Genomic DNA, 27136 nt, shown 5'->3' with positions numbered 1-27136 from the left:
TTAATCCGGGCCTCTCATTGTGGTATAGGGTTAACGGACCCCACAGCCAGTGCCCATCAACAGAGCTCTCTAACTGTTCTATGGCTGTAGAAGCAGGCAGGTAAGAGCCTTCTTTTTGAAGAAAAGCAGATAAAATAATTTCTTCCCTGCTTTTTCAAGATTATGAATGTTTATCATAGTTGGAAAATACCGATGAATGCATTAAGATGAGAAAATGCCAAAAAGTCAAAATGATCCCGAGGTAAAGTCAACATGAGGGCTTGTGTCATAGGGCCAGAAGTTTATGGTTTCATGGGATGTGCAGTCATCCTGCGGACAGGTCAGGCAAGTGTGATGGTGCCCCCATACACGGGCAGGAGTTGGGTACTTTGTATAAAGTTGGCAGTTTGATTCGCCTCTAAAGTCTAATATCTGGGAGACCAAATGGAAAGTTTCTATGATGGATTTGCTATCCTTGTTTCTGACAGAGATCTCTGTGCTAGTGTTTTCTGCCTTTAATACACTTTTCTTGGAGAAACAAAGGGAAACAGAGTTCTTACTGGTACCATTCCTGAACCATTATCACCATTCTTATCTTCATAGCAGCCTGAGCAGGTTACCCTTGTCCACCCCTTTGGCCTCCAATGCCATCCACCCACCCTGTCCCTGATCCCAGAGAACTGAGACTGTTTAAGGGGAAGAGACATGGTATGAAGGATAGCGATGTTAGCTGAAGAACGTGTGGCTTGTTTTATGCGTATAAGACTGTGGCACTGTCCTTCCCCTGAATCCTACAGCCCAGTCATCTGTCTTAGTGTGATGTTGGATTAAGAAAACATGACAGAGTAGAATTTCTATCTCTCTGCCTATTTATCTCTCAAACAGGTAAAAGGGTATAAATGTATAATCCACAGCAACTCTGATTAAACTCACCTGTACTCTTATTAGACTCTCAAATATCCCCAGACTGCCAGGCTTCTCTCACACTTCTATACTGACATAACTCTCTCATCCACTAGGTCCCCATGGTTTTTATTCCACTCTAATTGCTTTTTTTCTCAACAATTCACCTGAGAAGCTTTTATCCTTCCTCTTGACAGAATAGTAAGAGGTGAAGAAATTAAGGCAACCAAGGTGGGGGAGGCGGTGATGAGGAAAGCTGTGCAACCCACAGCTCAATTTTATAATAGCATATCAGAGATCTTATAAATCTTGTGTCTGCAGTTTTTCCTCTCAAAAGACGGGACACCCAATAGAAAAAGATACTGGTCAGAGAAAGCTTTCATTGGAGTGGTCGTCCCAAATAATGCTGATATTCTTGTGCCTGGCACAGTCCCATGGGAATATTCAGAGCTCTGTACAGTTGCCAACACTCTTACCTTCTCTCCTACTCAAGAAAGTATGTGGATGTGTAAATGTACATGGCCATATTATGAGTATAATTTTAAATCCAATTGATCCAAAAAAGTAGTTTGCACAAGTGCCTCTTTAGTATATGTAGTCATCCTTTCGTAAATGCGAATTTCAAACTAGCCTCACTTTTATTATTCTACAGTGTTGAAGTGTATAACCTCCTTTTTAAAGAAGTGTCTGTGGCTGTCACATGGTGCACAGCCCCTGGGACAAAAGGCCCAGTTGGAGGCCAAAGCTATGTAGAGAATGGCCTCAGGAGCAGTGCCTGGCCATGACCTTTGACATACCTCTTGCTCCCTTTCCCCTGACCTTTATGATAAATGCTATGGCCACTCCCCACCCCAAGTCGAGCATCCTCCCATGGAGTCCAGGGTTACATCTGAGATCCAGCGGTTTAATAGCATAAAGTAGACTGATGACATATTAATATGAGTGTTCCTTCACCTGGCCCAATCTTCCCCACCTCACCCACATTCTACCACACATTCATTCTCCAGCCTCTTCAACTCTCACCCCTGATTCCTCCATACACCACAGCACTAAGGTTGAAGTCGGCTGGCCAATGCCTTTTTTGGACAGTGCTGCCATGTAATGAGAAAATAACATTTTTCTCCCGTCCCTGCTCTAGATCCCCAGCACTGACAAAATTTTTTTACAGATTATGGGCTCTTTGATGACGTCAGCTAAAACAGTGGCATCCAGGGATGGGCAGCAGTTGACTACTAGATGGACCAGTCCATGATAGAGTCATGTTCTGCTCAGGCCGAGACACTGAGGAATATTCTCACCATCCACTGGGCCACAGTCAGGGATCTTAAAATACTTTAGCTTTTAAGAACTGGAACCACCACTTTCCTTAGTGCACATAAATCTATTATTGAACTCCCCCCACTCCGAAGTACTTGGCTACCAGTGATGTGTGAATCACGAATGTTGGGGAAAGTTCAAGCCAGTATCATAATTAAGAGCCTCTGCTTTAGAGATCCACAAGTAAAATATAAGAGTAAATGGTACCACCTCCTCTATCCAATGCATACAGCACCTCTAATGCTGCCTTCTGAGGGCAATAACTTTCAACAATTGGATGTGAATTTTTCCATTCATTTTGAAAAGATCTTGCTCAAAGCTGTCTAGGCTATACATAATCAGCACTTGCCTGGTTGTTTAACTCTATATACCAAGTCATAGACAACTTGTCTTAATTTCTATAACTAGAACTTTTGATGATATTTTCCATGAGAAGTGAATGGCTAGCCAAAACCAGTATTGTAATTGATTGATTAGCAAAGCTTTGTGGAAGGAAGACAGAATGTTAAACGTGAATCGGGAAGTATGAAACTTCCACCTGTTATAAAGTCTGAATTTAATTCTCATGAACTGTTGCCACAAGCTAATGATAATACTGATGTTAAGACCAACACTAATACTGATCAAAATTCCAATATAGATCATCAATAACAACTATTACTGCCATTTGTTGAAGGCCTATTATGTGTCAGTTATTGTACTAGGCAGTTTTATATATAAGGTCATTTAATCCACTATTATTAGCTAACCCTATCCCTCAGGTAAGGAAAGAGAGACTCAAAGAGTAAAGCAGGTAATTAGTGGACTGGGCATTTAACAAGCTCCACCAACTGCAAAGTTCTTGTTCTTCCCAACATACAGTATACAATCATGCAAAATGGCAAGATTCTTCCCAATACGGTACTGTTTTCAGAAATACGATTATAGGAAAGTACACTTTTTTACATTTCCACATAGATTTTCTGTGGACTAATCAGACTTCATATATGGGGTATATTAAAATCCCAAAAAGAATTTGTAGTGGGGCACAGCCTGTTATTTTATGTTCTACTAAGCAAATACAAGGATGTAGAGTATATGTCCTCATTCACGGGAATAAGTAGCAAACACATAGTCAATACATCCCCTCAACATCCTCCTATGATATTCAGCCACTTGAAGAATGTTACTTGAAAAAAAAAAGAAAGTAGTAACTACAACAAAATAGAGAAATGAGGAAAATATGGCAGCAACGCAGTTCGAGAATTACCTCAGGCATTTTGTAGATTGATTTTTTTCAGTCTTGGCAAATATATGCTTTCCTTCTTTTCCTCGTTATGGCAGACATTACTAATCATCACAACACTCTTTCCCACTGAGCCCAGATGCTGCTATAGCCTCCTTTTTAAGACCATATTTTGACAACTACTGCCAATGAATCGTAGTTAGCATGTGATACAAAATCCATTTCTGTTCCTATATTATTTTCTCACAAAAATTGCCTTTCCATGAGGTTCAGTGATCTGTCACTCTAGCTATAGGGACAATGTGCTGGGTACTCAGAATTATAGGAGATATTTAAGCAGTATTATTCCTACTCCACGTCTATCCCTCCTAACGTTCAAACACAGCTACAATTTAAAAATTTTCATCCCTTCCTACTTTCTGCTAGTTATCATCATTATGAGAATTAAATCATCATATTGTATCAATTAAAAAAAAACTTGAAGGCTTACTGAAAATAAAAGGCATTCTTCCAGTTTAACACTTTGGAGAAGCAGATTGTTTGGAACCATGAGATATTGCCACAAGTATGAAATAGTCACAAAATATATGGCATGGTTCTATGCATTTGAGATTTTATAACATTTTGAGTAAAATTATACTTAAAAATTTTTTAAGTATATCAAAATTCGTTTATTATTTTGTGTTCAAGTTTGCTATTCAGCCTATTTGCAGAGAGGGCAATGTATTCTTTTTTATCTGATTAAATTCTTCAAAGTTAGGTAGTTTTTATATGAGAAGATTATTTTATGGATTAACTATATAGAGTGAAGTGTAATACCTGAGTTTTGAGATCATAAACACGTGTGAAAGCAGTGACATTAAGTTGGATACTGCTGATGTGGTTCTGAGTCCCTTTGCCCTGGGCCACCTCACCCCCACCTATGGCTGCCTCTCTCTCCACTCTGAAACCTACAAAGGCAGAGATCAGCAAACACCAACAAGAGGCCCTTAACTCTTCAATTTGAGGGAACTAAATGAAAATAGATGGTCATGAGTCACCATTATGTCATGGACCAAACTTTTCCACAGAGAATATTCAAATCTAAATCATCACATATTTAATAAATTCCTGTGATACTTTCAGCATTGTGCTAAGGCCAACAGAAAATAGAAAGATAGAAAGATATGTGAGATATGGTCCCTGCCATCAGGGAGTTTTAACTTACTCTTTTAAAAAAAAAAATTCTTCTATCTTATGGATTGTTCCCAAAGGAAGTCATTCAACTGAAGCAAAAAGATAACGTGCTGTAAAACTGCATAGTCATCTGTAATAATAATAAAAAAAAATGTTGCTAGCCACCTAGGAGCCTAACTTAAGGGAATTAAATTATAAAGCATCAACATGTAGAATATTATACACTCATTTGATTAATAGTTATGAATACTACTGAAACATGCAAAGATTAATAAATAACTGAAATAAAGACAATATCAAACAGAATGGACCTAATCTGTACAGTTCTGCTAACCATATATAAATGTAAGAGCTAGGGGGAAAAAGTTTTGTTAGAATAGGAACAAGAGAGGGATGCCTGGCGGCTCAGTGGTTTAGCATCTGCCTTTGGCTCAGGTCGTGATCCTGGGATCCTGGGATCAAGTCCCGTATCGGGCTCCCAGCAGGGAGCCTGCTTCTCCTTCTGCCTGTGTCTCTGCCTCTCTCTCTCTCTCTCTCTCTCTCTCTCATTAATTAATGAATAAAATCTTAAAAAAAATAGTAACAAGAGAAAAGCCGCTAAGCATGTGATGGCTTCATATTAAAATAAGATCTTATTTTGCAATAGTGTTTCTCAAAGTATAACCTTTCTTGAATCGTTCTTAATAAATCTATTACCATTTTATTTGCATGATAAATATAAAACATGGAAAACTTTTAAGGATTAAAAACCTTCTTGCTTTTTGCTGGCAGTTTTGATACCTATTGATTATCTATATAAGAACTTTCTAGGGATCCCTGGGTGGCGCAGTGGTTTAGCGCCTGCCTTTGGCCCAGGGCGCGATCCTGGAGACCTGGGACCGAATCCCACGTCGGGCTCCCAGTGCATGGAGCCTGCTTCTCCCTCTGCCTGTGTCTCTGCCTCTCTCTCTCTCTCTCTCTCTCTCTCTCTCACTGTGTGCCTATCATAAATAAATAAAATAAAATAAAGATAAAAAAAAAGAACTTTCTAAATTAAAATACTAGTACTGAGGCACCTAGGGCACCAACTCAGTTTCAGCTCAGGTCATGATCTCTGGGTTCTGAGATCAAGACCCACGTGGGGCTCCATGCTCCATGGAAAGTCTGCTGGAGATTTTTTTTCTCTCTCTCTCTGCCCCTCCCCTGCAGTCATGCTGTCTTTCTCTAAAGTAAATAAATCAATCTTTTTTTTTTTTTTAAGGCTACTACTATTATGAACTCAAAGGGCTCATTAGAGTAAAACATTATTGGCTCTATCAGTGCTACTCATTTTTACATATTTAGATGTATTACAAGTATATATTTATTGAACCTTAAGCTGTGTCATTACCTATTCTACCTACACTCCAGTCCTCTCTCTAATCTAAATGGACCATCATTTATACATTTAGAATTTCCTAACTTTACCCCTTCCTCAGTTTTCTGAGAAAAGTGATAGACCTTTGACCTTCTGTTCTACAATATATACTTTTTTCAGTGTGAGCTGCTGATTTTGCTGTAAAGACATTTCTCAGGTGGGCAGCTCCCACTAATCACCAAATAGCAGAAATTTCTATGTGCTCAGCAAATGGCGGACTGAATTTATCATTGTACATGGTTGATAAGAAAGGGCATTTATTGTTTATTAGGTAATATTCCAGAGAATTCATGTGAAGGTGATGGAACCCAGCCCTCAAAGCCAGAAAATAGCAGCATTTTTCAACTTCGTTATAAGATAAGGTGAAAGAAAAGTTATTGCACGGTGGCTATGAACAATGAGGGGGCCCTGACCTTACTAAATCAACTGCCAATGCCACTGTAGAAAGGCCAAAGAGTAACTAGGTTACTAAAGACGTGTGGAGAGAAAGGGAATTAAAACGAAAAAAGAAAGGGTATTGAAATGTTCTGGGAGCAAACAGTGAATGCTTTTCAACAAAGAAATAGGCTGGTTAAGTCGTTTGGTATACAGAATGTCCTTTCATGACCTTTCTATACTAAGGACATAAAATTAGCGAATTACATTTCTACTCACCGATTATATGAAATTGTGAAAGCTCAAGAGTTATTCCAGAGTTATCTCAGGAGAGAGAAGTGGATGTCATCCAACACTCTCTGTGCATCAAGAATGGCACTGGAGTATGAAGGGAAGTCACTTAAATACATTCTTTTAATTTTGTCCAGTCTCAACAAACTTCCCTGAGAAGTAATTAAAAGATGTGGGAGCCACATTGCTTTAAAATAGGACATTCAGTTTTTGAGCATGTGCGGCTTTATGTTAATAAGCAGTAAGGGTGCCCTGGTAATTTTGATATTTAAACTTAGTGAACTTACCACAGCAGTATTTCTTAAACTGTGTTTTATAGAAACTGGTCAGATCATTTAGGAAAATAATGCAGAAGCTATTGCTAATCCTCTTATATGTTCACATTGTACGTTAGAATAGTGAAGACTTGGAGAAACACTATAGTTAAAAATCCTATTTAACTCTTTGCAGTAGATACCTTTATTATTTTGTATTTTATATGAATTTCTGCTTATTTTACAATTCCTATCGATATGAATGCCTCTAGGAAACAACAAATATAGCAATAATAAAGGATTTATTGGTAGATGCTATGAAATGTTTTCAACCTTTGGATATAACTAATCTTTGTTTAGGGTCAAATCATGCATCATTCTGATATGAATTTGAATGAATTAGGCCACAATCAAAATAGCATTGCAATTTGTTGTACAAAAGAAGAGCATGTAGCTTTTAACAGCCTCCCAAATTGGAAATATAGTAACAGGATTGAGTACTAGTAAAAAGGATAAGAGTTATTGTTCAGGATTACCAGACTCAGTGTGGACCACAATGTGGTCACAAGATAAATGCATATAATTTAGGCAAATTCAAATTATATATTAAAAGCAAAACCCCCGGGGGATCCCTGGGTGGCACAGCGGTTTGGCACCTGCCTTTGGCCCAGGGTGCGATCCTGGAGACCTGGGATCGAATCCCACGTCGGGCTCCCAGTGCATGGAGCCTGCTTCTCCCTCTGCCTATGTCTCTGCGCCTCTCTCTCTCTGCGTGTGTGACTATCATAAATAAAAAAAATACATAAATAAAAATAAAAATAAATAAAAAAAGGGAAACCCCCTGTGTTTTCCACATTGTCTCTTCACCTTCATCCTCATCTTCAACCAGACCCCAGTTTAGAAAAAGGGAAGCCAATGTAGCAATCAAAGAAAAACCAAAGACATGAACTTGAGGCCTCTGGAGGGGACTCTGTCCTGAAAACTCCCAAGGGCCCCCTTTCAGAATCTGCAAGAGTTGTACAGTGTACAACTTGTATGGCTATGCAGAATGTCTCTGACTTGCGTGTTCCTAAAGACCCAAGGCCTGGTGATTTCAGGGTTACTTAAAGGACTTTTATGGGTAACTTCGATTATTAGAGATTTTTATGTTTTATGTTTTTACCTTAGGCACTAACCTTAAAACCTAACTCCTATTCTCATATATTTTTAACAGAACAATACAAGTTATATAGCATGTGTACTCCATTCTACTAACCAGTGGAGGAATTCTTATTTCATGTGGTTTCATCATATGTGTTCATATACTACTGGTGTTTAGTTAAAGCTAGAATAGTTCAAATATGAATGATAAAAACTATTATGATGAAGTATTTCAAATATGAATGTTAAAACTATGGATCTAGTGAAGTCTCTGGATTCTTTCATTCTTTAATTTTATAAAAAATTAAAAGCATAGTAAATGAAATTTGGATTAAGCTTCAGTATTCTAATAAAAATAATTCAGTGATTCACTTCTAATATTTTTCATTACTTAGAAAATAGATTTGACTCAAATACCAAACTTAAAAAAAAAATAGGTTCCTGCTCCACTATTTAATATAAACTCTCAACCTAGTAATTTTTAAATGATATATTTATTACCCTAGAGGGCTAATAACATGCCTATAAAATCACTTTTACTGCTGGGTATTTTGTAAAACCATATAAAATATTTTTAACTATTTTCATGTATTTCTAGAAGGAGAAATAGAATATAGTTTATTGCCAGAATCAGTTGAATACACAAATTTTAGTTAATTTTACTATAATTTCTAAGGTTACTTCCATGTTTATTCTGTCTTTAGTTTATATGAAACTATCCTGTATAAATATGTATATGTATGAACACGTATACACATACAAAAATACGTATTTATGTATGTATACACACACATCTGCTAGCCTTTCCAGAGTAATGCCTTTATATTATTTTTATTATAAAACCATAAAAATATGGGGCTCCTAGGTGGCTCAGTTGGTTGAGCGAGCGTCCAACTCCTTGACTTTGGCTTAGGTCACGACCTCAGGGTTGTGAGATCAAGCTCTGCTGGGCGTGGAGCCTGTTTAGGATTCTGTCTCTCCTTCTGCCCCTCTCCCGACCCCCACCCTCATTATCCTCTCAAAAAACAAAACAAAACAAAACAAAAAACTACAAAAATATCCCCAACTGCAATGCCCTTTGCATTAGATATTAGGAACAAATATACAGATGTCTGTATCACTTACTCTAAGATCCATCAATGCTGGATTCCTTTTTCTCATTAACCCAAACTTGAGTTGATTTTACTTTGTTTTATGCTATGTTAACATCCATGCCTTGGGCTCTCCTACCCTAGGCTTGGATGTATGTAAGTCTTACTCATGCAACTGAACTCTGTAACAGCAGAAATTGCTTTTTAATAAATAATAAATCCTTGTTGAATGTTTGAGAATAAATCACTGGAAGCTTGATCAGTGAATTCACTGTGAAAAAGAGAAGGGATTATCAGAGCAAACATTTAAAAAAAAAAAGGCAAAAGGGCAAGGATTCAGTGGCAGATTAGAAAGTGTAAGAGAGAACAACCCATGACTACTTACTGTCCTTTATAAGGACTGGACTTTTTCTCGATTTGAAAGCACAATTTTATGCAAGAGGAAAAAGTAAATAGCAGTTAGCAAGATGTGCGTTTTTCTCCAAAGATACATCTAGTATAAAACCAGGTTAATGGCAAAAAGCAGAAAAAGACAAACTGACAAGTGAAACTGACCAGATAAAAGTGGCTGATGTGAATATGATGGAAAATTAGAGATTTGTTTTAATGGACTATGAAAACATCAGAGGTAAGAGTACTGAAAAGAGGTAAAAAAAAAAAAAAGTTGATTATTTTTTGCTTTATGTGACTTTAAAAATCTCCATGGATTTTTTTTTTTTTCCTTGTAGAATGCCAGAGTCCCCTGTTGAAGTTCCTGAATATCCTTTGTTTGTCACAGTTGGTGACTGGCTGGATTCTATCAAGATGGGGCAATATAAGAATAACTTCATGGCTGCGGGGTTTACGACGTTCGACCTGATTTCAAGAATGAGCATTGAGTAAGTGGTGCTAGGTTTATTACCATGTTTAGACAATCCACTCGGGAAGTTACAAATCCAAATACTGTATCAGGAACACTGTGATGCAACCACATTTCCTAATGCTAGCCTGGCATTTCCACATCTTTCCTCACCATTGCTAATTACCATTCTAGTGGAAATTAGACATTACACTTTTAACTATTTCCCTTTGGAAGAATATGTTTGATTCCAATAGCCATTTTAAAAATTTGTAAATGCTTTCTGAGATGCATATTACTCTCATTCACATCCGAGACTTCACATCAGCATAGTGACTCACATATACTAATCTTGCATAATCAATTCTGTTACTTTCATCAAATGTAGTAATTGTAGTAATACATTACCATCACGTAAATTCAGAGGTCCTCCTCTATATTAAAAAAGCTGGACATTTTTCTGTTGTCTCAAAAATTATTCTTTGCCTGTGTACAGTAAAATGTTCAACATATGCTTAAAAGGTAGATACTAAAACTAGTTGGTTGAACCAACTATGAAATCGCCATTATTTTGAAATAGTAATGGCAATTTTATTTAGTTCAACATAATACAACAGCATTTTTTCCAGTTTGTTGAATGACCACAGGGCTCAGATGAAGCCCCCATTATACCGTTCACCCCATATATTAGTTTTGTTGACACTGTTGAAAATTTGTATCATTATCTAAATTGTATACCTGGGGCGCCTGGGTGGCTCAGTTGGTTAAGCATCCAGCTCTTGGTTTCAGCTCGGGTCATAATCTCGGGGTTGTAAGATCAAGCCCCACATTGGGCTCCATGCTCAGCAAGGAGTCTGCTTGAGATTCTCTCCCTTTGCTACTCCGTTCTCTTTCTTCCTCTCTCTCAAATAAGTAAATAAATCTTTTTAAAAACTGCATGCCCTTTAGGTCTATGAAATGTCTGAACATTGTGTTGGTACCTGAATTTGAAATTTTTCTTTGTATCCTTAAATTTGAGGTAGACTGGATATATTATCTGGCACCGGGGAGAAGAAAAATGTAACAAAGTCTTGATGTTCACTGATATCTCTGTTTAAACTCTCATTTTACCAACTATACAATTTTTGTTAAGTTCACAAAGCAAATCTGACATGATACATATTTACCACATGTAAGTCTTCATTTCTTATCTCCTTGTACATACCAGATCTAAATGTCCATATTCTCTCTCCTCCCCTCACTCCCATCTCTGTCTCTTTTTCTCTCTCACAGTGATATTAGAAGAATTGGAGTCCTACTCATTGGACACCAGAGACGGATAGTCAGCAGTATACAGACTTTACGCTTACACATGATGCACATACAGGAGAAAGGATTTCATGTATGAAAGTACTACAAGCACTTGTGTTTTGTGCCTCAGCATTTCTAAAATGAACTATATCCTCTCTACTACCCCCTCCTCTGATTCTCCAAACATCACTTCACGAACTGCAGTCTCCTGTTCAAACTACGGGCACACACCTTTTGTTTATGCTTCTAACCTGGATTTTAAAATTATGCCTCATAGCTCCTCTCTGAATAACCTGCAGATAAAACCCTGGCCCGCTGCAGATTATCACTGACAAAATGGTAAATAACTCAGCATGGATGTGTAACTTTGTACAACAGTATTTGGGAAGTGTTCACGAACTTAACCCAAAGGAATTTGGCCAGGTGTGGCTTCCTTAATGACGTATTTAGAGTTTGACGGTAGATAAAAAAGAAATAGTTGACCTTTCTTTCATGTTTTGTGATCAAGTAGCTTCCAAACTGACGTGAATACTTTTAGATAATTATATTCAACTCTATAGATCATATTCTTACTTTATTTTATAATAGTTTAACTGTTGATGCCTGATGTTGTTAGAAGTATTTGCAGAAATAACCAATGATATCATTTGGTGAATTCTTGTCAGGTGTGACTACACTAAGAAAGAGGTTATCAGGGAGGGAGAGGGAGAAACATACTGTGCTTTTCAATCTTCTAAGGCTGGTTTGTCTATTTTTTTTTAAATTAACTTCATAGTGTCCTAAATATTTCATAGTAAGTGATTGCTTAGAGGCTTTTCCCCTCTAAGTTTTATTAGCAATAGTATATTTCTGTCCTACCTTATGAAGATCACCCCAGAAAGATCAAGAGTGAAGCTTGAAATAAAACTGTGTCTATTCCCTTGGTTCAGCTTTACAAGTTTGCAAAAGCAATTATCAAAGCACTGAGAAAATTAGTTATTTTCAGTAGACTTGCTTTGAATAAAAGATCTAAGAATATCGCCTTAGATTTAATGTAAAAGTAATTAAACACAATTTTATGATAGCTATATGGTGGCCCAAAAAATAAACACATCTAGTTGGCTGATGTTGGTGCATTTTGCAAGTTAAAGAATTTTTATATTTTGTTCCTAAAAAATAAGTTACATGAACGTGCTGAGCTGTTTTCTAAACCTTTAAAGAGACAAGTATACCACTGTATGTTCGAAAGAGGATATGAACAGACCTAACCCATGAGCATATATAAATCGTGTGTCAACCTGGGCCCAAAACACAGTAACTGAAAATGTGAACACAGCTAGAATGTGTTGTCATAATCATCTCAGAGGCTGCAAAAAAAAAAAAAAAAAAAGCAAATATATTTTTCAGTGAATTATGCTGAGCAAATTATCAAAAAAGTGCTGCTTTATGAGTAAGTTCAATTGTAAAATCAGCTGTTGCCTGTGAATGTACAGAATGGCTTCTGTGCTGGGTGTGGAAGAGTAGGCAGGATGTGTTGAGAGAGAGAGAGATTTTAAAAGGAACAGGTTGTCTAAAGATGCTTATTTAATAAATCAGTTTTTCTCTGATCTAAGACCCAAAGGTGCCCAATCCACATTCTCCAGTTCCTACCTAAATCACATTTTTTTTTTTTTTTGGTAATAGCAGCTGTCTTGCTATTAAAGGAGACTCCCTTTCTTTTATTCTTTTAAGATTTGTTTATTGTCCCATTAGACTAGACCCTTTCACATACATTATTCTGATTTATCTCCTGATTTTTATCTACCACAGCTCAATTTTTCTCGTTTCAAAAAAAAAAAATTGTATAGAGCTAGAAGGAAGAGTCTTTAACGTATTCCTTAAAGTATACTAAAAAGAAAAAAAAGTGAGAAATTCATCACTTTTTAAGTAAGTGTGTCAGAAATAGCTAGCAACATTTTCTAGCCACCACCTGCATGGTCATGCATCACTCATATACTAACTGCAGTTTGCTTGATACATTTACACAAATCCGGATACATGTAGAGGAAATATAAAATTTCCATATTTACCTGTCTTCAAATATATATTAAATAAGAACAGATGTAAAACAGATTAAATTTATTAATCATATATATTTATTTTTATAATACAACAAAAAAGGTATTTAGAAAAATAAGGAATAATTATGGTCTTCCATAGGACTCTGTCAGCAACATCTGTATAGTTTGATGAAATAAATTCTATAAAGTATTTAAACTTCTATGAGATGGGCATTCAGTACTTACAAGATTAAAGTTCACTGTTAAGAATTTTTTTCTTAAAAGGTACAGAGATCTTTTTCTATATGTGAGTAACTTATATTTCTTTTTTTCCTTCCCCAACATCTTCCTCTAGTATTATAAAACTGCCTTTCTACTCCGTCTCTTTCCCCAAATGCTCTTTAAAATTTCTTTAGAATTACATTCATATTTTTCAGAACTGTAAGCATGATAATCTTACGTGTAATTTTGAACCTCATTATGGTCAGAAACACATGGTTGAAATATTTCTGCACGATTAAACAGATATATTAAAAAATAAGGATATCTGTTTCTTAATTGCCTACCCACAGACCCCTGATCCCAAGGATATTATAAGATTTAGGAATATTAACAGTTAGGTTGCCAAATTTATTTGGAAATTTTACATGAAATATTTTGAGAATTACTAGTGCACATACTTAGTCATTAAAACTTTAATATGCATAAGTATAGAACCTAATTATAGAAAGAAAATTAGTAACTTACATAAATCACAGCCTTCAGTAATGATTTTTGATAACTTCAGTATGCATATACATTCATGTACCTGCTTTATTTTACATTTTCTGATCTATACTACTGAGGAGCTTTTTGGATTTTGTAAATTGAGACAGTTGAAGAAACCACTTTTATTTCCTGGGTGGTCAGTTTCCAGTCTATAAACAACTCATTATCTCATAGTATAAGGCATATGTGGGGGAAAAATATAAAAACAATGTACAATCGAGAAGAGAGATTAGGTATATAAATCATTAAAAAAGCAATCAGAAATTGCAAAGCTCTTGGCTTACCGAGAATCAAAATGTACAGCACTTTTGCACTGAGTTATCTTATAGCTGCTGACAAATAAGTTATGCATGCCGTAATCTAAAAAAAAAAAAAAGGTTTGTATTCTTTAATACCCTGCATTACTCTTTAAAACCTATCCAGATATCAGCTGAATAAAAAACAGCCTTGTAGCTACAGTTCTAAGGCCTGCTTCAGTCCGCAAAAGGAAAACAAATCCAAAGTCAACTCTTGAAAAGCAGTCTTTACAGAAGTCCTTCTGAAGTGGTGGTGAAGAATGAATCTCAACCACATTTCATGTAAAAAGTCCATTTTTTGTATCTTTCCCTACCAAAGTTCTACTTTATAAATCAGTCAATTAAATCTCTTATCCCAAAATTTTCACCAATATTAGGTCTCTTTTTTCTGTTCCTTCATTAAATTTCCTAAAACTTCTTGCTCAGTCAGCTCCCCGTCTCCTCTCTTTATTACTCCCATCTCCTCTCTTTTCCTTTCTCAGCTTCTACTCAACCCCTATCCCTATCAGCAGAAGAAAGCTCAGAAAATCTAAAAAGATCTTACCATCTCTTTACAAGAGGCTGAAGACGGAGGGAAGGGACTGTTGCAGGAGCCATACATTAGTATTTTGGGTCCCACCACATAAACGAGAGCATTTGCACTCACAGAGAGGGAATGAACTTTTTATTAACTGGAAATTAAGTGCTTTGGAAAGTAATTTAAAAATGGATGATGATGATCCTTTTCTATAGCTTTAGATAAGGAAATTATTAATTTAAAAATTTGTATTTTAAGAATAAAAAACCATTATCCATTCACAGTTGGTGGACTTGTGTTTATACAACAAAGAGGCTAGAAGCAGATATATCTCTTCTTTTAATATTCTCACTTTAACTTTTCCAAGCTCAGATTCCATTTAGTAGAAAAGTCTTTACTACTTCATGTTCAATCCAAACATATTTTGATACTTTTTACATGAGGACTCCGAAAGAGGGGCACCTGGGTGGCTCAGTCAGTTAAGCATCTGCCTTGGGCTCAGGTCATGATCCTGGGGTCCTGGGATGGAGCCCCTGCTCAGTGGGGAGCCTGCTTCTCCCCTCTGCCTTTCTCCCCTCTGCCTGCCACTCCTCGTGCTTGTGCTCTCTCTCCCTCTCTCTCTGTCAAATCAATAAATAAAATCTTGAAGAAGAAAAAAAAAAAAAGACTCCAAAAGATAGAGTAGTACACTGAGTCAAATTGATGTTATTCTTCCATTAGGACACCAGGCACTGAAGTCGCCTTTTAGGTTGAATGATCAACATTTTCAACAACTTTCAATCTTTAATTATAAAGGTTCAGTAAGGAACACTATAAACTCCATTAGTTCAATTTAACAAATATCTATGAAGTGTCTCCTATACACATAAGGTTTTATGGCAAAGATGATTTTGGCTGTACTGTCCTTACCTTCAAAATAACTCTTAAGATTAAAACTTAGAGGTTGGAGCCTATTTGCTATGTTTGCTGTGATTTCCAAGTCACTAAGGGCCAGCTCTTTCCATAGAAAAAAAAAATACATTACATAAATCAATAAAGCCTTGTCCAGTGTGAATTGGATTTACAATCCTTATGGAGAAATTTATTTTGCACTGTAGATTCTCATAAAACACTCCACACTTCCTATAGCAGAGAGGAACAATCTTGCAGGATTCTCTTAAGACAATCTCTCCTTAGAAGTTATAGATTTTTCTTGTCCAGTGGCAAACTTTTCAGTTCATGTGTGGTAGAGTCACTACCTCAAAGGTGCCTCCAACTAGAAAATATTAGCCTTTTTTTTAAAACAACTCTGGAGTAATCTCTTTTCCAAGCCAATTCACTGGTATTAGTGAATGTAAAAAGAAGTATGAACCTGCAATAGTTGCACAAAATTCTTTCAAACATGCCTAGATCTAACATGGTACTAGATGAAGTAAAGGAAATGAAAAATCTTAAGTTGCAGAGGCATAAATACCCCTTTCTCTTACTGTTTCCTTAAAAAAAAAATATTAGGCAGGTATTTCAAAGATTTCTTTGGATAAAAATAAATTTTGTATATTATAAGGGGGATGAGACACTTCTGAGAAAAAAAAGGTCAAGAGATAGATACAGGTCATCAAAATGTAATTTCTATCTTCTTTCTTCTGACTAGTAATTAGATTTGAACTTCAGATTAATGATATATTATTCAAATGTGTAAAAAAAGGATGTTTACATCTTAATTGAAAACTTGGGGGGTGCCTAGGTGGCTCAGTAGGTTAAGTGCCCAACTCTTGATCTCAGCTCAGATCTTGATCCTCACAGTTGTGAGTTCAAGCCCCATATTAGGCTCCACACTGGGCATGGAGCCTACTTAAAAAGAAAAAGAAAAAAGACTTGGGTTATTTTTAATTCAAAACAAAAAATGGTTGGTTGGTATTTGGTTTTTTTTAGGATTATGGAATAGATTTGAAAGTCTACCTTTAGTTTATCAGTAGTGATTCAAAATTACTGAATTTTAAAAATGAAAAAAATAATGTGAAGAAAACTTTTCATTTACTAAGGGTAGCTAAGCACTACTAAAATAATATAAACTTCATCTTTTAAAAACACCTGGCAAATACAAAGTTTTGTGTATCTCTTAAGGATATCAACTCATTTCCATTTTATTAGATTTTTTTGCTCTTTCCCATTGAAAGCAGTTTCTTTCTAAACAAAACAAAGAAAGATTCTCACTTGGGTTTCCACACTCCTTAACTATAGAACCAAATCTCTATATCATTAAGAGAACTTTTGATTTGTTTCATTTAAAAGGAAAAAACCTCAAAGAAGAATTCCACTATCCTTAGACATACCTAATTCATCCTTAAGAATAACAAAGGCATTACAGAAAAATTACCTGACAGATGAGGATGAAAGATAGCTCTTGCTCTTAAATGTAATATAAAGAAGTGGTTTCTACTTTTGATTAGAAAATGAAGTACAGATTAACAACACAATTTCCTGGGAGTTGTAAATTAGAAAGGTATCAAACTCAGTGAAATATCTTCTCTCAAGTGAAGCTCTTTCCTTACCTATATTTCTCCATTCTTTTTAACCCCTGGATGTCTTTGTTTTGTTATAATAAACTCACCTTTGGTTAAGATAATAAGCTATCAACTCAAGTTTTTTTTTTTTAATTTTTATTTATTTATGATAGTCACAGAGAGAGAAAGAGAGAGAGGCAGAGACATAGGCAGAGGGAGAAGCAGGCTCCATGCACCGGGAGCCCGATGTGGGATTCGATCCCGGGTCTCCAGGATCGCGCCCTGGGCCAAAGGCAGGCGCTAAACCGCTGCGCCACCCAGGGATCCCCTAAGCTATCAACTCAAATAATAAATCAGAACAACTGAGATATGACTTTAAAATGTTCTACAAAATAATGAAAGAACAACCTACTTCAGGATTCCTATTCATTTAGCCCAGCCATTCCTTTATTCCAAAATGATGTATTATTATAAAGAAAAATTCAAGGTATGAGAGCCTTCTTTTTACCTATATCCAAATTTTATATTTAGGCATTATTAACTTTGAAGATAGATGTTCTTGTTTTCATAACTTAAATATGAGCTTAAGTTTGCAAGCAATTTTGATGTAAACATTTCTATGAGTTTTGCCACATTTATAGATCATCATCCTCAGAACAGTCTTCATTTGCCTGTGTTCTACAAAGACCAAATATCACTTAACTTTTTGAAATCATGATAGAGGGAGGGAATACTGCTAAATCATAAAGATAAGTAAACATGCACTTTCATGATTTTTACCTAATTTAAAATCTCCTCTTCTATTGTCTTTGTAATAAATTAAATCTCTCTTCTACATTTAGTAATTTGTAGAATGAAATATATGCATTTAGCTAGAAATTACTTTTGTTAGATTTTTCATTTAAACACATCTTCACTCACTTAGGAACTAGAATATAATTCATTCTATTAGCTCATTTCTCATGCAAAGTAGTAACTTCTGCTCTCTTTAGAATAATTTACCCAGAAATATCATTATTTAAGCTGTAATAAATTTTTTCTTTGACTGTACATGCTTTATTTATTGCCACGTATTTTTTATCTTTAAAATAAATCTGCTTACAACTGTGGTCTTTAGAAGCTCTATGACAAAATCAATGGCTATTCATTTGCTAACAAATCTGTAACTGAATGAGCTAGTTTTTCGGTCAATATGATTAATGCGAGTATTGTTAAATCTAACTGATTTGAATATTCATTGGTATTTTATCTAGTTCAATATCTTTAAAAGTATCTTTAAAACAATACTGAATTTCATAGACACTATGACAATGATGGGAGATTTTTTAAATTCCTGTACTGCTTGAAAAATAAGGTTTAATGTGCATAAATGTTTATCATTGAAGTTTTTAATTTGCTTTTAATGTGTTGTTTCTTCCTATGCCATGTATATGCGTTCAAAGAAAATTATATTAATAGATCTGTACTATGCAAAAATATCTTCTTCTTACAAATTTAGAGTTTTGATATAATGTTGGTCTTTTAAGACCTCCAAGAGAAAAAAATGTGAAATGGGAGGTTTTTTTTTGGGGTGGGGTGGGGTATAATACTTTTTTTGGTGAGCAGTCCTAACAAATATGAATGAATAACATTTGATTTTAAAGATACTAATGTGCTTTATTTCTGATACATTATTAATCATTTTCTTAATTACATTCCATCTTAGATTGTGTCATTGAAAATCTGAATAATTACAGGATACAAATGTTTTTGAACATTTTTCATAAACTATACTTGGGTTTTTATTTTGTATTCAGTACAATCTTTGACAGCTTAATAATGCTTCTTAAAATGGTGGTTATATCTTCTATAATAACCTTATTTTTTAAAAAATCAGAGGCGTTAACACAGAACATGAAAACAGACGAAGTTCTATTAAAATTTAGGAAAAGGTGAAAAGATAATACAAAAAAAGAGTTATTAAAACTATTACCACATTAAAAGAAAATTATTAAAAAAGAGTGACTAAAAATTATGTCCTATTACTCTTCTGGTAATTTTGAAACTAAAATTCATTTCAAGGATGAGAATCTCTAATATAAATGAGTCTTAATATTTGTTAAGATATATATATATATATATATATATATATAAAATTAGAAATTTTGCCAAGATATCAAAAATAGAAATTTATTTTTAAAAAATTTATTAATAAACTAAATGATCACAATTACTAACATTTCCATATTACTAGTTCTTTTGATTTCTAAGACCTATATATAATAAATGAATTTGTCAAAAAATACATTGAGTATTGAACTGTCAAAGCATTTTATATGTATCAATGAATCAATCTCATTCATGAGTTTTTTTCCTCAGTTATTAAATGCAAAAAGTTTATATAAAATTCAGATAAAAAGATCTGAGTTGAAAGGTAATCTTTTAAAATCAATTTATGCTTTTATGTACCATATAAGTTTTACATACTTGCAAATGTATAAAAAAATGTGGTATTTGCATATTAATTTTGTTATATGTGATGACCCTAGTTAGTGCTTTCAAGAAGATTGCCTACTTTTTTCAGGTATTTTAAGTATAAAAAAAGAGCCATTTTAGATCTTATATTTCCATTCAGTATCAGAATGCTTTTAACTTTCCAGTTCTCAAAGAAGTTGAAGCCAAATACCAAAACAGTATCTAGAAATTATTATTTTTGAAGTTACCCTTTTGTTTGTTTTTGATTTTTATCTAATCTGGCTCAAATGTCTCATAATGTGCTGGAGAAAACAAACTCTTATTTTCTCATGAACGGAAATACAGTAAGAAAAATCCAATATTGGACTTGGTGTATTCAAAATAGTGAACAAATCTTTTTATAGTTACTTTTCACTACTTACTGTTTATTCAATTTTTAAAATTTCACCAAGTGGGATACCTTCAACAAAAGTGAAAGGTGATTCCATTTCTGTATAAACTGCTTTTTTTTTTCAGAGTCTTCAAAAATTCCTTTGAGGAAGCAAAACATTCCCTTATCCCACCTTATAACTTCTCTCTACCATTAAATGAAATAATTAGGTATCTATAATTTAATGCAGAGAACAAAAACACAGCATGATTTCTCCAGTCAAAGCTCTGACACTATGGGGAACAGATAAAACAAACAAACAAAAAATTGAAGTTCTGTTTGCTGATCCAAAATTGTATAATTCCTAAATTTCAAAATTAGTATATACATACCTATACTGTATGTATATATACATACATATACTGATTTACTTTAAATATATTTATCTATAAGTTCATTTGTCCCAGTAACTAATGTCTGTTGAACACTGTCATATACCAGTGTCCTGTTCTAAGCACTGAAAAAGAGTGACCAAAATAAGAAAAAAGCCTCTGCCTCATGGCATTGATTTTCTAGTGGTAAAGGTACACAATAAAGAAATGTTATGTTGATAATTAAAAGCAATAAAGTTACATAGCATGACTGTGGTTTTTATATAAAATGGTAAAAGAAACTTTCTCTGAGGATGTGACATTTCAAATGCCTGAAAAGCATGAAGGAACCAGTCAGGAGAAGATCGGAGGCAAGAACATTGTGGTCAGAAAGACTAATTTAATGCATGGGGGTTTGGAGTGTTTGAGGGTAGAGAGAATGGTGTGCTTAGTACACAATAGAAGAATTAAGGAGACAAAAATGAGACAAGAGTGAAAGAACATTTTTGAGGCTACAGCAATAGTTTAGGCAGACAAAAATGTTGGCTTTTGTTAAAGTGGAAGTAAAAGTGGAGAGAAGTAGGTGAATTCGGGCTCTGAACACAGGGCTTCCTAATGAATTGGGTATGAAGGGTGAAAAAGAAAGAAAATCAAAAATAAATTCTATTATTTAGGAAATGAGAGACTAAGTCAGCAGTGGTGGGGAGAAGCAGGTTTGGAGGGAAAATTAAGGCCTGGTTTTAGCTACATGATGCCTGTCAGATATTCAAATGGAGAGAACGAATAGAAAGTCCTATATGAGAATTCCAAGGAGCAATCAGGGACAGACATCAAGATTTGGAAGTCATCAGCACATAAACGGTGTTTAAAATTTTGAAATCACCTGGGAAAAGGCTATAAGATAGTAGGCTGGAGTTGAGGTCTAGGGCATTCCCACATGTAGAAGTTAGGCAGAGAATTGGAAGCCAACATAGGGCACTAAGGAGAACAAGGTAAGACCAAAAAAAAATGCGATGGGTCATCTGGATTAAATGCCTCTAAGAAGCCAAGCTGAGAACCAAGAAATGGCCGCTGGATTTGGCAACATCGAAGTTATGGGTGACCTTGACAAAGACAGTCTCTGAAGTAGGGTAGTCAAAGCCTGATTAAGAAGAGATGGTAGGAAAGCTGGTGGAGTCAATATCTGTAAACAAGTCTTACAAGAAGTTTTACTGTTTAAGCAAGAGAAATAGGGCGATATATGGAGGGAAACATGGGGTCAAGAGATTTTTGGTTGTGTGTGTGTGTTTAGAGAAAAGGTGCTAGAGTATATTTATATGCTAATGGGAACAATCTGGTAGAAAGGGGAAAACTGATTATTGCAAGAGAGGATATAATTAGAGAAAAGGCCCTGGGAGGTTAGAAGGGTTCAGGATTCATATTATAGGGAGGTTAGTTTCTGATAGGAGGGGACACAGAACCGCAATGGGAGGGAAGGCAGAGTTGCGGACAAGCTGGTAGATTGGAGGAAGAAAGGTAAGGATGTTACTATGTGAGTAATTCTATTTACCAAGATGAGCTAAAAGTCAATATGGGGAGTGGAAAGGGCGTATAGATTGGAAGGGAGGGGTACAAGTCGTTGGAAGGGGGAAAGCAGACCAAGCACATGCACGCACACACGTGCATATATACATAAACATGGTCCATGGGTATTTGTGTGTATGTAATATGCCACGGTTTGAAAAAGACCTATTGTGTAAAATATTTTAAAGCCATTCTTACTGGATATTTTTGAGACATCGTGTCTGAAGGATCTGAAACAATTCTGTGCTTTCCAATGACCCTAATAACAGTGTTCTTTTCCATAATGTAGAGATTAAGTGAGGACTTCTCAATGCCATAGATACTTCTCATGTTTTGTTCTTTATTTTTGTCCATTAACAGAGTAAACAAATATTCTGTAACTATTATGTTATCATTTAAACCCTATGAAAATTAAAATTAGTTTAATCTTAAAAGATGTGTATTGTATATACTCAAGCTGGCAGTTTTCTCAAAATAGTATTTTGGAGGGTTTTGAGTCCCCAACGGAATTAAAAAAAAAAAAAGGCAAACAGGATCTAATCATTTAGTAAAGCAATACTTTTACTTTCTTTTGTTTTCATATGAGAGACCTCAGTACCATCTGTCATTTAGGAGAAACACATGGGCAATATAGTTGTTTTGTTCACTGTGACCTCCCTATCCTTTTGGAGGATGTGATCTTTTAGTTGTGCTTGGATCTTTATTTCTGGATAGACCGCGTGGAATTCAATGTGTTGAATTTATAGGTGAATATAAATTTGTGTAAAATTAGATTGTGAATAAAAGAATAAGATTGCTCTCCATTTTTTGCTGTTTTATCATATACAAAAATATAAAGATGTATATGTACATATAAGTATGTATTTGATTAAACACTGAATATTTAAATGGCCATGTCACATATTAAACGGTAGATGTCGACAGTTGCAGTGCATTCAAAATAGTTATAAAAATCTTTGTAGCACAAATCCTAAAACGTTTAATACTAAATAGTACGTTCACATGAAATACCTAGATAACATCTGTCTAGGTTGAGACATTTAATCCTTCATAGAAAAATATTTGACTAAGGAAAACCTGAAGGTGAAAACATTTCTCCTTCCTATAAGTATGAATATGGTCTTTAAAATGTATCTCTCTGAAACCTGCCATAAAGTTAGTTACCATTAACTATGGATTTAGCAGTGTACCCATCTTCTCTTACAAAAGGAGGAAAAGATCTGCTTGTGAGAATAAGGAAGTGCAGCACTGTATTTTTTTTTTATCACTGTTTCTCTTTGGTATCTATTTAGAGCTTCAGTATATGCCTTCCACTCAGGTTCCTTCCACAGACTATGTTCTCTTTTCTGGTTGTATAACAAGATTGTAGAGAGATAAACACAGTAAAAGGATGTTAACGATTGAACTGCAACCCTACCTACTGTCTACTTTGCTGTAGCAGTGAAGTAGTCCAGACTTACTTAAAGGTGGTATTGTTTTCATCTTATAAAAATCTACTGTAGTATTATGATGTTCCATGTAAATTTTCATGTGCTGGCATGCTTACAAGTTAATAGTGTTATAGAATGCTCAGCTCTCAATGAGGGATTGTTTGTGGTTAATTGCATTACATATGTCATCTATCTGTTTGCTGAAAGAATATGGTGTTTAGCAAAACTACCTGCTGAGCAACATAATAAGATTTTTGTACAAAGTACAAATTACTAATTATTGTATTTTATTTTTCTATGATTTCCTAAGAGGCATTATCAGGGTCTTACAGATGGAGTAAGCCTGTTTATTAAAATATCTATTAGCAAATAAAAGTTACAGTTCTGGTGGTTAAATCTGTGACTTTTTTGTACTGTTGAACTGAGGCATATTTGATATAATTTATTTTTTAGTCTGTTAAATCTAGATGCTCTTTAGATACATAATTCTGGATGCAAAATCATAGGTGTAATTTTTCAAAATAATTAATGTCATTAGCATCAAGGCATAAAATCACATAAATCACTATAAAGAGATTAGGATTTTTGTAGTGATTTCATATTGGGAAACTATTCTGTGAGCTTCAGTAAGTTGAGTTGTTCATTGCAGAGGTAATTCTGTACACATAAGTTGCAGATGACCAAAAGATATGCATAATGTCCAACTATTCAAATGGCTTAGACCATCAGCATTCATTCCAAAAACGTGCAATAAATTAGGAATCAGGAATTGTCTATATTCTTTTTAAAGGTTGCTAGTAAGAAAATACATAAAAAGTATCCTCAATTAATCAGAATAGTGTTGTAGTCATCATATCTTACACTTAACTCTTTTGTAATAATTCTACTACAGTCCAAAAGCCAGTATGGAATTAAAACTGGTTATAAAATACCTGAAACTTTCTTCCCTTATACAGATATCTTAAATAGCCTAGAGAAAATCACATGCCATTTTTAAAGCTTCTTACTCTCATAATAAGATGAAGATAACCAAACTACCTTATTAATCCAGTGGAACAATTTTTATGGGTCTGTCAGTACTCGAATGTACCAAAATGAAGATTTTGGCAAAGTACCAAAACACAGATTCAACCATATGCAATATGTATGTTTTTAAACTTCTACATGTTTTCAACACTGGCATTTTCCAGGTTATTGAGAGCACTGTGAGTTTCATAACCACTATTTAATCTCTAATGAGAAGCCATCACATCAACTACACTTACCTACAATAATGTTGTACTTAGCGGTTTTTTAGACAATTATATATGTGCCTAATTTACTGAAAAGTTGGGTATCCAGTCTCCCCGTCATATTTCCAGTTTTCACCAAATGTTTTGTACAAAAACAGAACTAAACCTAAGGACAGAAAATGCCAACTCCAAACAGGAAAAAATATGTCTGTGCACTAATATTTTCTGAAACTAAGATTTCTGCTTAACTCTAAGGGAAAAAAAAAATCATATTCAGGCTATAAGGAAATTAGCTTCTATGTCTCATCAAAATGAATCGCTTAGACGGAAAGAAACCTAATTAATACCGCCCTGTAAATGTATTTACAGTCATAAGTTAATGAACCAGAATATTTAGGAACTGAATCAAATCCTATTGCTGTAAGAAATTTCAGGACAAAGGAAGACAGGACTTATTTACTGAGCACCTACTATGTGTCAAACAATATACTTTTTTAAATCAATTCAATCCTCAAAACTATCAGAGGAGATAGTGTATTTTTGAAAGTGAGGACACTAAAGCCTGAAGAACGTTAATGGCCTAAGGCCACACGATTAGGAAGAAGATATCCATACTCCATGTTTTTCAAGGATATCTGTGAATATTTTGGAATATACCACTATTGGGCTTTTGTTGTTAGTTTTAGGCTTTCAAGAGTCACTCTCCAGAACCACATTTTTTCATTGTAAAACAACCACATCTGCATTTAGAAATTGAGCAAAACGGCACCCCGTAGTCATTCACATAAACACCCCCATCATGAATTTCATACAGTTTTTCTCGTCTCTCTTCACCCTCCCACTCTGCTTAATAGGTAAGATTAATTAGTAGGCCAAAGATGGGGCAGAGGGGTAAAGGTGACACTAACTAGGGTAGGGGAGGAGTGGGGGGGGAGGGGAGAGCCCCATACTCAGGGCCTAAGAGGAAACTAGAGAGAAAATGTGTCTGAGGAAGGGCTTCAATCTCCAAACCATTCATTGGGGTGGGGGGGGTTGGAGGTGAGGCTGAACCATTCATTGGGGTGGGGGGGGGTTGGAGGTGAGGCTAAACCATTCATTGGGGTGGGGGGGGGTTGGAGGTGAGGCTGAACCATTCATTGGGGTGGGGGGGGTTGGAGGTGAGGCTGAACCATTCATTGGGGTGGGGGGGTTGGAGGTGAGGCTGAACCATTCATTGGGGTGGGGGGGGTTGGAGGTGAGGCTGAACCATTCATTGGGGTGGGGGGGTTGGAGGTGAGGCTGAACCATTCATTGGGGTGGGGGGGTTGGAGGTGAGGCTGAACCATTCATGGGGTGGGGGGGTTGGAGGTGAGGCTGAACCATTCATTGGGGTGGGGGGGGTTGGAGGTGAGGCTGAACCATTCATGGGGTGGGGGGGTTGGAGGTGAGGCTGAACCATTCATTGGGGTGGGGGGGGTTGGAGGTGAGGCTGAACCATTCATTGGGGTGGGGGGGGTTGGAGGTGAGGCTGAACCATTCATGGGGGGGGTTGGGAGGTGAGGCTGAACCATTCATGGGGTGGGGGGGTTGGAGGTGAGGCTAGGTAGGTCGCAGGATCCGTAAACTGACTCCCGACCTCGGTCGGTGCTTTGGGAAGCGCGGCTCTAACAAGGCGGAGAGCTGCGTGTACCTAAATATTCTCACCGAGTAACCCCGGCACTGAAATTCCAAGGCAGGTTTAAGAGGCGGCCCACGCGAGGCGGCCCCCTTCCTTTCCGGGGCCAGCTGGCCCATCCCGAGGGGCGGGACAGCCAAGGAGCCAGGGTGAGGCCTCGGGCCTCCACTTTCCGGGCCTCCCCGTCCGGCCTCCCCCGTCCGGCCTCCCCCGTCCGGCCTCCCCGTTCGGCCTCCCTCAGTCCGGCCTCCCCGTCGGGCCTCCGGGTCCTGCCTCCCCCGCCGCCCTCCCCTCCGCGGGGCTCTCTCCGCGGCGCGCCTGCGGGCTCCGAGGCCTCGGGAGCCCAGAACGCCCGGCGCGCGCCTGGCCACGGAGGCCACAGCAGGTTCCGCGGCGGCATCGCCCGACGGGGCGGGAAGACGCGGGCGGACAGGAGCGCGCCGTGGCCGCGCCGCCAGGCACTTCCCGGCAGGCTGTGCGCACGCCTACAGCTGCCGTCAGGCGCCCTCCCGGGCCGCGCGGCCCCTCGCGGGCGGCGACAGTCCTCCCGCCCCCGACCTTCACGCCTTCTCCAATGCTCGTCGCTGCGCCTCTGCCATTTCTCGGGGCCCTTCGGCCCCATAAACAGGGGCGCCAGGCCCGGCTCCCCGGGACCCCGGGGGGCGTGGCCTCGGAACCGGAAGCACGTCCCGTTGCCAGGGGAAC

General features: G+C 36.6%; 1 protein-coding gene across 1 annotated transcript; it reads left to right on the top strand.

The window, feature by feature from the left end:
• The first annotated feature begins 56 nt into the window (after positions 1-56).
• On the top strand, positions 57-11742 carry LOC129503831 (ephrin type-A receptor 6-like). Its single transcript, XM_055316255.1, has 3 exons — positions 57-100; positions 9876-10025; positions 11258-11742. Exons 1-3 carry the CDS (start codon positions 81-83, stop codon positions 11370-11372), a joined length of 285 nt encoding a protein of 94 aa, XP_055172230.1. The 5' UTR covers positions 57-80; the 3' UTR covers positions 11373-11742.
• The last annotated feature ends 15394 nt before the right edge of the window (positions 11743-27136 follow it).

This window comes from Nyctereutes procyonoides, unplaced genomic scaffold (assembly GCF_905146905.1).
Source record: "Nyctereutes procyonoides isolate TBG_1078 unplaced genomic scaffold, NYPRO_anot_genome, whole genome shotgun sequence".
Classification (NCBI taxonomy): Eukaryota; Metazoa; Chordata; class Mammalia; order Carnivora; family Canidae; genus Nyctereutes; species Nyctereutes procyonoides.
Note: the sequence above shows the minus strand (reverse complement) of the source record. Positions and strands in the feature narration are given on the sequence as shown.

Bases quoted from the DNA above. Each gene is read 5' to 3' on its own strand.
- LOC129503831 (XM_055316255.1), top strand. From the start codon at position 81: ATGGCTGTAGAAGCAGGCAG. The intron at 101-9,875 runs GTAAGAGCCTTC...TTTTCCTTGTAG, and splicing joins ATGGCTGTAGAAGCAGGCAG to AATGCCAGAGTCCCCTGTTG. The intron at 10,026-11,257 runs GTAAGTGGTGCT...TCTCTCTCACAG, and splicing joins ATTTCAAGAATGAGCATTGA to TGATATTAGAAGAATTGGAG.